We start from the raw sequence: 13,770 nt of genomic DNA, 5'->3' as shown, positions 1-13,770 counted from the left end.
ATTTTGTTACTCACGTTTTGTAAATACCAATGTAAAATTTGGTTGCCATTACAAAATAAGTATTCTTTTAATAATTTCAACAAAATAATCCAGTGTATGATAGAGCAAGGAATGTTTCGCGGAGCTATGGCGTGTCTTCTCGTAAGATAAATTCAACGTCTACCTCTATAAAGCCGAAACGATTAGACTAATCTCGTGGACTTCTCGGTTTTCGCCACACCATGATCAATCATGGTAACTATTTTTTCGGAGCGATTAGTAATCTCAATTGCTTCAAATCTATATATATATTTTTGCTAAGCTAAGGAAATTCAAAAACGCCAAACATAATCATTCTGTAGAAAGTGAGAGATACTTATATATTATTCATTTTGTTCCGGTAACAAAATGTTCTATTTTTAATTACAAAAGATCTATAAACAATTAAACATCATGCAAAACAGTTTTGTACCATTAAATGATCAGTTTAGTTAATAAATTCAACAAATTAATATTGTCGTGGTAACCAACGGTTTGATTGATATATCAAGAGACTTCTGCGCAATCGAAAGAAAAATTTTATGTTAAATAAAAATGCGTTTTGTTCGTAATTATCGCAAAATAATTATAAATCTTGTTTTCTGTCGCATTTTGATTTCAAATGACTATACGACACATCTGTTCCGTAATACGTGATTGTCATCTCGATTTATGAAGCTAACCGCGAGCTAGTGATCTGCACATACTGTGAGCATTTATAAAGTATGATGTTTCATATTATCTACACTGAAAGAAAAGATTGGTTGCTGCAACAAGCTAGATGGTTAAATATGGCATAGAATTTTCAATTGGCTGTAGCAACCAATTTTTAGTTGCGTTAGTCTTTTGTACCATTAAATGATCAGTTTAGTTAATAAATTCAACAAATTAATATTGTTGTGGTAACCAACGGTTTGATTGATCATATATCAAGAGACTTCTACGCAATCGAAAGAAAAATTTTATATTAAATAAAAATGCGTTTTGTTCGTAATTATCGCAAAATAATTATAAATCTTGTTTTCTGTCACATTTTGATTCCAAATGACTGTATGACACATCTGTTCCGTAATACGTGATTGTCATCTCGATTTATGAAGCTAATCGCGAGCTAGTAATCTGCACATACTGTGAGCATTTATAAAGTATGATGTTTCATATTATCTACACTGAAAGAAAAGATTGGTTGCTGCAACAAACTAGATGGTTAAATATGGCATAGAATTTTTAATTGGCTGTAGCAACCAATTTTTGGTTGCGTTAGCTAATCGAAATCTTATATATTGACATTGCGGATAGGCTAATACAACCAACAATTGGCTGCAGCATCCAAAAATCGGCTGTTGCAACCAATTAAAAATGCTATGTCATATTTAACCATCTAATTTGCTGCAGCAGCCAATCTTTTCTTTCAGTGTAACTCTTGTCTCTATTGCATTCTAAAAAGAAATATGAAGAACACCCAAAGTGGTGCGGCTAACTGCCTGTACGAGCCTCGGTATGCAAATGACTGCGCGGTTTCCGCGCGTAAACATGATGGGTGCGTTCTTTTAGGCATCAGATACAGCAGTTCTTGCAGTAATTCGTTCTTTTAACACGACTGCGCAGTCGACTATAACGCAGATTTTCGTTCTTTTAGCAATGGATGCGCAGTGGATACGCAGATGATTGGAATTACTTTTGCGCAACCATTTCGGATCTGCGTGATTATAAAATCTATATTTTCGTTGACTAAATTCTCAATTACAGTCGGTAAAACATTACATAGCACATCAATTATAGTATTCATTTGACTTTTTTGTACGATTTTTCTTTAATTTTAAATCTCACACGTTTTGAGATTATATAAGCGCAGAACTTCGTTCTCTTAAATCAATTGCGTAGCAGATCCGATGCGCAGCGGCTGTCAAATTTGATGCCTAAAACAACGCACCTGATGCGTCGCCCGTGAAAACTAATCCCAACGCCGCGCGCCAACCGTCTAAGTTTCAATATTACGAAACACATATTACGAAATAAATAAAATCATCATTACATTTTTAATATTCTTCGACGAATAGACTTTATTACACGATTTATACATATATTATTTCTTAGATTCGTTACGCAGATATTTCAATTGTGTTACAAATAAGCGATTATTATTAATAACTTTATATTACAAAATCCGTGCAATATTTTAAATAAAATATTGACGCATTACGACCTTTTGTTGCTTTTAAATTGTTTCATTCTATCATTCACATTTTATTCCTCATTCTTCATCCGGGAAAAGTAATAGATAAATATTCTAAAGTAATGCAAAAATATTTTTGTATTCACTTTCTAGTATAATTAACAGTAATGTAAATACTATAAATGACTGCACCTTCAAAAAGTCAACGTAAAACTGATAGTTATTGAACTTTATGTGAGCCGAAAAATATATTAGAGAACATTGTTAAGCGAGCCGCGGATTCTCCTTTCACAGCGAGACTCCTAATTCTGACAAATCGTGGCGATGCCTTCCTGAGTACACCTCCGGCATCTTTAAACCACAAAAGATTCACTTCGGCTTTTTGTCCTGTGTCTCGTGTTTCCTTTCGCGATGCGCGTTGTATCGGAGATTTTATCTCGATGTTCATCGGCGTCTTACCCTCTCCGTTCTCATTATCTGTAGACAACGACGTCTTAATAGCGCGAATTTAGCAAGAATTTGGAGAGCTGTCCTCGTAAGAGCGACTATCGATAGTAAACTCTGACGACGTGCGATAAAATGCTTTCTCCTCGCCATAAATGTCTCGCGTTATCATCGTTAGCGTCCTCATCCGTCGTTCCGCGTCATTATCCACCGCCTGATACTTTAAAGTACAGCACACCTGCTATAGGAAGCGAGATTCACCGTCGACTCAGATTATTCTCTTCCTACTCTCTCTCTATGCTCTCACTTAAAATCTTATCTTGCGGTTGGAATTAGAGCCTAAGTACTCTTTTCCGTCGTTTCTTATGCAGGAGGTAATTTAGTTTTTTTTTTAAATTGTCGATAAATCGTTGCTGTATTAGGCTAAAAACAATAATTTATCACTTTTGCTACATTAATTTCAAAAAATTATTCTTTATTAGCACGTTTTTAAGAAGATAAAAAATTTAAATCTGGTGATTTTAACGTTTGAGGTAAAAAGAAGTAACAAAGTGTAATTTTATCTATCGAATCTCGAAGTGAATTAGGTGCGCTGGAGATATATGCTTCATTCGGAGTACATGAGCCTGCATATCGAACCTTTTCACTAGCACGCCCAAGTTCCACCCAATTTAGTCGGTGAATGTCTCCACGTAATGGAAGGAAAAGACCCTCTCTGCGAAATGTCGAAGTTCAACTACCGCATCTACCCTATACATGTTGTGCACCAGATACGCATCTCCTTGTCATTGCGTCCTAGCTCTTACCTACATGCATTGCACAATTCGATACTCATTGGCATATAATGCAATTTCTTTATAGTGCGTGTGGATATCTCATTTCATTCACTGTCGATATTTCGGTTTTATTTGCGATTAAAAACGATAAACTTCTCGTTTAATAATAGACGTATTTCTGGAATCTATCTTTTATAATATTTGCTTAACTTTCACGTAATATCTAATTTTGAATATCGAGATATTGCGAAACTAATTGCAAACTTATGAATTATTCTAAATCATAATTTAATTGGTTATAGCAAAATTAAACCAACTAACAATTTATAATTCATATGTGTATTATAATACGATAGAATATATTATACATTATATGAAATTATAAATAGAATTCTGTTCTGACATAAATTATAAAGTGCATGGAATTATAAATAGAATTCTATCTTAAATTCTGACGTAAATTATAGAATGTCTAAAGTGCGCTTAATTAATAATGCTAAACTAAATTCAGATGATGAATTTAGATAATATAATCCAAAATAGTAACTTTAATTAAATTTTCTGCCCTCTGCCTTCCATGACACCAGTTTCACTGCAAGGAATTGATGCGACTACTAAAATACTAATACCGGCGCGACGCAAGGTGCTCGAAACATTCGAAACCGTATGTCGCCAGACGACGACCGCTTTTAATTAAATTTTTATTCACTGCCATAACACGCTCGCATATTCAATAACTAACTTCGGTACAATGGAGTGAATTGTTTTATGTGGAACAATTTATTTTACAGCTGGAGCCGCTCCTGAGGAACCTAACCAAAGGTCCAGTTCTGCACACAATCGCCACTCTCTCACGAAGGGTAAGTTCTACGAACACGATTGATTGCATTTAAGGTATTTTCGTTTGTTGTAATAGAATACCACAGTTTATCGAGCCGAAAGGATCGCCACATTGTATCTCAAAATAGACAATTAAATGATTTGCTATTCTTAGCAACAAGCATAAATAAAAGTTCTAATTTAATCAATTCGTAATTTCCTAAATTTCCGTATAAAATTATGTTAAAGAAATATCTTTGTTATGAAAATGATATAATGCGGTGATTTTTTTTGTGCTTTAAAATTTAATTTAATTTTCTCTCTTTTTTTCTTGTCTATCTTATAATGTAACCTGACTTATTTTCGAAACTCTAAAGCGCCGGCTTGAGAGAACTTTTTATTACCTCGTAGCAAGTGTGATGCTCGATGTGATACTTCTCACGGTGGCTTTTTGACATTTACACGGCGGATTTGAACGCAGTGCACTTTTTAATATCGCACTTCGTATCTCCCGACATTTCCGTGATGCTTGAAAGCACAGCTTGATCATTTATTTGTAATATAAATAGTGACACAGGCATATGTACATACAAATATATATACAGGACAGTTTTTATTAGAGAAGCTTGAAAGACATTTGACATTTTGAGCATGTACTTTCAAAACGCAAAGAGGTACGACCGAATTGCTCAAAGTATTCACTTAGTTAGATTTTCTACATATCGAATCTATTAGTATAAACGCTACGTTTAAATTATGCTAATTTGAATAGTAATAATATCAAATAATCTGCTTCATAAAATTCCTCAATTCGTTCATTTAAAAATGATTAAAACCGCTTTGCACACACACAAAATTACACAGAGTAATTTTGCCTGTGTGCAAAGCGGTTTTAATTAATCAGAATTTGCCAAATATTTTGCGTACATGGAAAGAATGATTTTGTGTGCTGAAATATTTAAAAAGCTAAATACAGATTTTTTTGGTCTCTATCAAAATAATTATATAGAGTGCTCAATCTGCTTGTCTAAATTTTTTAGTGTTGTTCATCTCGTGCTTGAGTTTCTTACATTAAATATGATGATTCAGTTAAATTTATTTTAATATTATTTAATATTATTTTCTAGCTAAATTTTTAGATACTTCAACTAAATCGTTCTTTCCGTGTAAATTAAAAATCCTTGTCGAATTCTCATAAGAATGTAGGTTGCTACATCACCGAGATATTCCACTGTCGATAACGATATTAATCTCGCGCGGGAAACCACGTAACTGCTTTCCAATCTGTGGTAGAACTGAGAGTACTATCGAGTCGTGATGAATCCGAAGTACGATCTCTGAGTCGTGGTAGATAACAAATGCAATTCTCCTAGTTCAACCTGCGAAACGGTTAAGAGGATTTAATAACGCTTTAAATGCAATTCGCGCTTTTGTGGGAGGCATTGTCTCGTTAATTTAATCAATTGTGAAAAGCATCCATGAAATTGTTAATAAGTCCTTCATGTGGCCGGTAAAATCGCGCGCGTGGTAATGCATAAAAATTTAATTCGAAACAAGGGATGCGACGCGTAATTTATTATATGATTGTATAATTAAACACATCTCAGCATCTGGTATAATTAAATAACTAACAAGGTCCATGTCGAATGTGTATGCGTACGTGTAACTCGCACCAGATAATTTATTACACATACAACATATTAATTTATACTTAACTGTGTGCAATTGAAAATTTAATGGAAAGTTTAATTCGTTTCTTATTTTAATAACGGATTTTATGGGAATAATACAAAAGAAGAAAGTGGGAAAATATTATCTGGGGAACATTCACGTGTATGTCTTTCCCCGAGTTACTTTCTCTAGTTTACTTAAAAATTAATGAAACACTTGCACAATATTTAAAGTACGTTTGTTTAACTTGAAAGACAAAGAGAATTATCGAAGCTTTAAATTCGAAATATAAATATCGTCCGTGCTCAAGAAGCACGTTCGCGCTCGTTAAATTAAACACTAGCATGCTAGAGCGTACGTGAGAAATGAGAACAATTTCGATCGTTACTTACGGCCTTCATTAAAAATTTACCTACATAAAATTACTCTACGCACATCGAAAAAAAAGATGTTTTTCTAAAAATTTATTTTATTTCCCCCCTAAAAATATATTTTAATAAGTATAGTACAATAAACACAATTTATCTTACATAAATTAAAAATTTTTTAAATACGAGTATAAACTAAATAACAACAAATCATAAAAAATGAATAACTTAAAATGAAAATTTTTCTAACATTTGTTCTTTTATACCGATTTATCAGCAAGTAAGAGATGTTGGTGATTTATCTTTACAATGATATATTCTTTCTTAGACATAATTCATATATGAATAGGCGTTACCCGACGCGGTAATTATCGCTTCAGCAAACGTGAAAAACACGATCATCGATAAGAAAACCTCGTTACCCGCGGCAACACCTCATGGATCATTCGCTTGACTTCAACTAGCGCATATCTATTCGCATTCTACATCGCCACTCGAGCAAGGTTGGCGAGATAGAACAGTCAAGTGAATGAATGGCGGATTCGAGAGGAAAAGCCGAGGAGGTGGAAAGAAATAAAGGGAGAGAATTAGGAAGACAACCTCCACACAAAAGCGACGGATTCCATCAAGAGATGGAAGCGACGGATTCCATTGTTTTCCGACCCACTTCCAAGCGAAGGGAGATTAACAGAGCTATGTGTATGGTGGATTTTCCAGCGTTTGAGCTTCCAAGACGACGATGACGAAGGTTATGACTGCAGCTGCATGATAGATAAACCACCGGTTCGAATGAGCGCATTCCTCCGGGCGACAGGCTGCGACAGCTCACTGTGTCCCATTTGTTAAATTGTCTCGGTTACCTCATTGTACCTATCCTTACATCTTCAAATTACGGATATGTGACTATAAATATTTTATAACGATATATTTATAACGACAATAAGCTATTGATAAGGATCCAATCCACGGATCGAAACGTATAGCCTATCACATTAAAGATTTTATACACAATATCAACTGGTGTTGGACTCGATTGGCTTCAAACCTTTTCATTTTTATTCATCCGAGTCAATTACTTGAGAGTTTCTTATTCTTATAAATACCAATTTTAATATAGGATTTCGTCAGATCGGGATTTTAATGAACCATCTGCTTAAAATACTGCATACTATATACAGAAAAAACAATTTTGCTGAAGTATCTGAAAATTTAAATATATACAAATCTGAAAATGATTTTGTTAGATCATCAAAATAATTATGTAGAGCGCTCAACCATAATGAACAAAGTTTTTAACAATCAGCAAATATTTTAACGATTAGCTTGAGCGACTTACATAATTATTTTAATGGTCTAACAAAATTATTTTCAAATCACATCTATAAACTAAACTTTTAGATACTTATTTTATTACAAAACTATTCTTACCCTGTAGAAAGCGATTTATTGTATTAAGAAACTTTTTTTGTGGTTCATTAAATTTTTATACAATCTTGCTAAGTCAAAATCTAACAATTCTACAGGATAAATTTTTTCATTGTATAAATTAATCATTTTTTATATTTTGGAAATTTACGTGTATTTTATATAAAATGTTTATACAAAATACTTTAACGCTTTTTCGCAATCCGTTTCTAAGTATTTCAATTTCTCATTTAACTCCAATTCTTCGCACGTTGTATTAAATCTTTAAAGAAATCTGTATAAGGAAATCTTATCACATGCTGCGTATTCACCAGACTGTGCTCCTTCAGATTATTATTTATTTCGATTGATGTAGCGCGATCAGGCTGACCAACACTTCAAAACATGTGATGAAATAAAAAAGTAGCTCGATGAATGGGTTGCTTCGAAGGACGAACACTTTTTTATCGCGAAATCCACTTATTGCCAGAAAAATGGGAAAAAGTTGTAGCTAGTGGTGAAAAATATTTTGAATAAAATATAATTTAACATCTACCCCTAAAATAAACGTTTTTTTGGCAAAAAATTCCTCAAAACTAACCAGAACACCTAATATTTAACGCGATCGCATTGTTCTTCATACGCTGTTCCATTCCATTTGTCAAAGTAAATTAACGGCGATATTGTGTGGAGGACAGCTTTCAGAGAGAGGATGGATCGAGACGCATAACGCATTGTGCGTTTCCGAACAGGGAAATTAATAGCTCTAGGGATTGCGTGCAATATCAAATAGTGTATTTTGCATCTATGTCCTCGAAAATAATGTTCCAACGAATATCTTTACCTTCGCTCTGTCTTTAGAAGTTTCTTGTTTTCCATAGTCGAACAAGAAAAATCTTTTTGATTACGATAATGGATGAAAGAGAAGAGATATGGCGCGCTCTTTGTAGCGAATTTTTTTTCTTTCCTCTTTTTTATCTATAAAAATTACGATTGCATGTTATGCCCGCAGTATTCTGTATTATGTTAACGTTGATTATCCAATTGTAAAATGTTGATTCTTAATTAAATATGAAAATGTTGAAAATTGTTTTACTTATGATCGCATTTTTAAAAACGTACCAATAGATGGCCCACTCTGTAAAAACGTACCAATAGATGGCCCACCCTGTATTTAGACACACTGTTAAGTTCATAACTTACTATTTATAACTTACTATTCCTAACTTGAATTTTTTATTTTTATTATACGCCACTGCTTCTTTTCGATACATTATTAATTTTTAACTAAAATATTAGACTTCAATAATTTAATTTTTTAAAATACACTAAATTTGATTCAAATTTAGTTTATTATTTACTAAGTGCATGTGTTATGGACGTTGTTTACTTTGAAACTAACTTTAAAAATGGTTTGATTTACATTTTGACACACATGGAAGTAAGAAATAAAAAAATATTATTTAACTCAAGGGATTTGATTACTATTTGATATTTCCTTGATATTTAACGATCTTCAAAAAAATTTATTGGCGAAAGTACGACACGATGGCACAGATGTGAGTAATAAAAAGTTACTACTTTAATAATTCACAATTTTTCAATATAAAGTCTATTGATTTTCCCATAAATAGTTAAGTAAATAGATAAGACGATATCAAACTTTCATACAGCGATTTTTTACAAATCTCTCGACTCTTTACTTTTCCTTTTTGTTTTTAGAGCACTTCACTCAACGTCTTCAACTGTACTTGAGCGAGTATATCGAGTATTTCCCTAGTGATTCGATACGAATTCGTCTTCCAAATTACATTTATGTGCAAGTGACTCTCAACAGTTTCCTATCTTCGATAAAAAGAGAGCGAGTCTTATATTACTACCATATGTTATTTGAAAAATCCAAGCGCTGTTTTCATCGGAGAGAACCCTCTTCTGCATGTTGCGATGTAATTCAATATTCGAGACGTCACAAAATATCTCCTTTTCATATCATTCGCCGTAATCTTCGGCATTTCATCTCTCGCGTTCTTCGACAGTTTTTCTCTTTTTCGTTCCCGTTCGATCCGCGTCCCGTATTACTAATGACATGTCACATTATCATCAGCGGTAGATGGTACCGTTTCCTCCTTTGTTCTCACGCTCTTTCCTTCCATCTAATATTTGCAATCAGTGGTAGGTAATAATATTGGCAGCTTGGCAGTCGTTCCCATTGATACTTGTCGAAAACGGACCGCAAAAGATGAAAATAAGCCAACCACGTTGCAATTAATAAACGTAGGGGAAAGTGGGGTACATCGGATTAATGCAGTATGGATGCAAAGCGAAAGACTTCGCTGGCACCGATTGTGTATAACGTGGTGAGATAACGAGATGTCGATCAATATATCTCATCGCTCGACGAAAATGTAATTTCGAATATAGAGATTTAATGAATAACTTCGTTACGCAGATACAGTTAACGGTATTTATTTATTGCAAAATTTCAAAAGACCACAATATAATTAGATAATATAATTTTAAGCAACTCAGAGAAAATAATATCATTTAGCAAGTAATGTGGTCGAATAAATTGCAATATCATGTAACGTATATGACACTCTGTCGTTATTAGGTAAACAATATTGATTAGAATCAGTTGGTGCTATCTACAGCAATGCAATTTGATATCATTAATCATTAAACACATATCTTTCGCTGACAGTGCTGGTAATGTTTATCGCGCGAAGAGTATTACGAACTACGTGAACTTTATAACTCTCAGAGAAAGTGTACACCATCGAATTTGTCTTCCGCAGAGCAAACGATGCACTGGTTCGCCCAGATTGGTGGTGACGACTCTCTCTCTTTGACAGGTATGCTCGGGTTGAGCTCAACGTACTTCGATAACAATTGTGTGACTTGTGTGTGATACCTATCTCTTTGCAACATCGAGAGAATCGCTGTGTTTATTGCGTTGAACATCTAAAAGCGAGATTGCATCCCAACCCGTTGCATATTTGTATGCGCAGAGACACCTTTGATCTTTCGACATAATTGTTTATAAAGCGAAAAGTGATATGTATCGTGATTTGTTTTGGTACCCAAGGGATTCCATATGATTTTGGTGTTGCTAACGAAAGATTAACGTGTCCCAATGCAATAATTTTAATATAATATTCTTGAAATTGAGATAATTTATATCTATGTTATAATTAAAAAATGCTAAATAAATCTGTAAATAAATGCTAAAAATGTCTAAATATATCTGTTTATATTCAATTTTATGTAACAAAGAGTATAACAATTTTATGTGACAAATCCTGAATTTTATTTGCATCTTGATTTGTACAAAGATCTAATTTAACTAATTGTAAGCATGAGAATTGAACAATATCATCTCTGAATGTGAAAAAAAAAATAAATTTATATAAATATAAATTATGGAATGTTATTTAACGACAAGCCGCAGAATATAATATTGCTATAGAACATAATATTTCCTACTCGCGTTTATTGAGCCTATAAGATATTGCTTTCGCTAGGCTATTTTTTAACAAAACTGCACTGAAAAAGTCTGGTTGCATTAATTGGAATTCTGGTTGAAAATAAACAAATCAGAATTTTCTTCAAATTAATAAATAGTAAAATCCAGGTCAATACATTAAACGAGTTATAGTTAGGTGTATTAAATAATATTTATTAATCACAAATTATAATTTTCCGACGATAAGTTTCAACGGTACGTTTCGACTATACTTAGTCCTCTAATAAAAATAAACGATATAGTGAAGAGTCATTATTCCGAATCAATTTCATCGGTTAATAGCGAGAAAGGGCAGTCAATATGAATAAATGAATAAATTCCAGTCATATTAATGATGTAGCTTGATGTCAAATCATAAAATTTTAATAGACTGCTGCTAATTTGCCATTATATATAAATTGTATTTATCTTCATATTAATGTAAGTGTTGCATAATCTTTATTCTTTATTCCTTGATAATTATTTAATTTTATTAATTAACATTATAAATTTAAAGCAAAGAATTGGAAAGAGTAAGGGCACTAGGAGTCGGGCGCAGAAGACGTCGCGCATTATAAGTTTAAAGCGTTTGTTATTTATGTTTCGCGTTATTCTAATGAAATTTTTATACACACACACATACAAATACATAAAGTCATAATTTATTATCGGTTTACTATATATTTTTAAGTGCTAAAGATAGTTTTTAAGTTACAAACTGTTTAATGTCTTTATAGTTTCAATTTTGATGGTAATTTATTCTATTTAGTTTTTCTACCAATATTATTAAGGACATACATACAACCTTTTATATGATTTGACATCGAGCTACATCATTAATATGACTGGAATTTATTCATTTATTCATACTGACTACCCTTTCTCGCTATTAACCGATGAATTGGTTCGGAATCATGATTCTTCACTACATCGTTTATTTTTATTAAGTTTGACTACACATAATATGGTTGCGATATACCGTCATTTGTAACACGAAGGTGAGATGATTCCTAAAAATCTATTATATTATCTATTGTAACTCGAATGTGAGACGTTCCTCATAATATGTTAATATAATTAGATATTTGAGTATTTATGTATTTCTGTGACTGATGAGGACTAAGTATAGTTGAAACTTACCGTTGAAACATATCGTCGGAAAATTATAATTTGTGACTAATAAATATTATTTAATACACCTAACTACAACTCGCGTTTAATGTATTGACCTGGGTTTTACTATTTATTAATTTGTTGTAAGTTATACGAGCGAAAAGAATTGATATTATTTATATTGTAACAGAATTTTCTTGTTGAATCTATTATAATTTTAGTTGAGAAAACAAGAACTCTGACTGATATAATCAGAATCTTCTGATTCGTTGATTTTCAATCAGAATTTTTCTCAGTGCAATGTTAAATGTTTTCATTTTTTGGTCGACACGTACTATTTCGAAAGATATATAAAAATCGAGTTCATCCTGCAACGAATAACAACGCTAACGAGTTCTGTAATTTGACAATTGTGTAACGGAGTGCGTGTTCAACAAATAATGGTTAACGCTTTTCAGTTTAAAAACTAATCTTCTGATACGTTTGTAAATTTAATAAATGATATTATAAAAAATTTATCGCTGTATATTAATATCGCAAAATATTGTTGCATTCGCGAGTGAATTCTGTTTAAATGTAATAAATTAAATATGAGTTTAGTGTAAAAATGTTTTTTCTCTATGCCTTAAAAATATTAGGCGAATATTATTTATTTTTCAAGTAATATATTTTTACAAGTCCTGACGTTATTTTTTTAATTAACATTTCTTTCTGAACTGTCAGTATAATTTAACAGGATTTGTATAGTATTAAATAGAATACTAAATATTATGACATTTTCTGCACAATTTTCATCTTGATTCATTATTGATAATAATAAAATTGGCTGGTAAAATGTGACGTACTTTTTTCGCTACTGCGCAATTTTCAGCTCGCCTTGAAAGCTTCTTAGCGAATGCGGCTTACATTTTTAATATTCAATGAAAATGGGTTTTCTTTTCACATTATGATAACCTCGTTTTTTTTATCGTATTTGTAAAACGTATATCTGAAGAGCAGATTTATTACACAGCCTTCTTCTTATAGTCTGATTATCTTTTCCGAAAAAATTATAAAAGGCAGACGAAGATTACGGGATGAAAACATCGCTTAAAGAAAAAATGAGAGTTGTTATTTTATAAAATGGAGATATTTGGGCCACTCACTTAGAAGCTTACTAAGCAAAGAGAAGGCATAAAAAGACAACGTTTTGATATTCTTGATATAAGCATTAAAAGAACTAGAATGGTCTATTATTTACAATTTTGTACTCCTTAGTTTTTAATTCCTAATTATTTCATTAATAAAATTTTGTATTTATGTACCAAAAGTTACCAGAACCTATCGATACTAACATCATCACGATTTATCCATTACTTTTCTTCGTTGCAACATCTGTCCACAATTTTGCATTAACACGAGCACTCACGTGCATGCAAACCATTCATTTTAACCGCGCGAGCACACATATACTATATCACTATACACAGCAGGTGCATA

At 32.4% G+C, this 13,770-nt stretch overlaps 1 protein-coding gene across 1 annotated transcript in view; it reads left to right on the top strand.

Annotated features, from left to right (window-relative positions):
* The window catches only part of LOC108759844 (histone-lysine N-methyltransferase, H3 lysine-79 specific), a 52,797-nt gene that overhangs the window by 24,497 nt on the left and 14,530 nt on the right, over positions 1–13,770 (top strand). The window contains exons 3-4 of the mRNA XM_018505493.1: positions 4,206–4,274; positions 10,472–10,528. Coding sequence (XP_018360995.1) covers positions 4,206–4,274; positions 10,472–10,528 — 126 coding nt within the window. The remainder of the gene's footprint in view (positions 1–4,205; positions 4,275–10,471; positions 10,529–13,770) is intronic.

This window comes from Trachymyrmex cornetzi, unplaced genomic scaffold, assembly GCF_001594075.2.
Source record: "Trachymyrmex cornetzi isolate Tcor2-1 unplaced genomic scaffold, Tcor1.1 scaffold209, whole genome shotgun sequence".
Classification (NCBI taxonomy): domain Eukaryota; kingdom Metazoa; phylum Arthropoda; class Insecta; order Hymenoptera; family Formicidae; genus Trachymyrmex; species Trachymyrmex cornetzi.
This window is presented reverse-complemented; position numbering and strand designations above follow the sequence as displayed.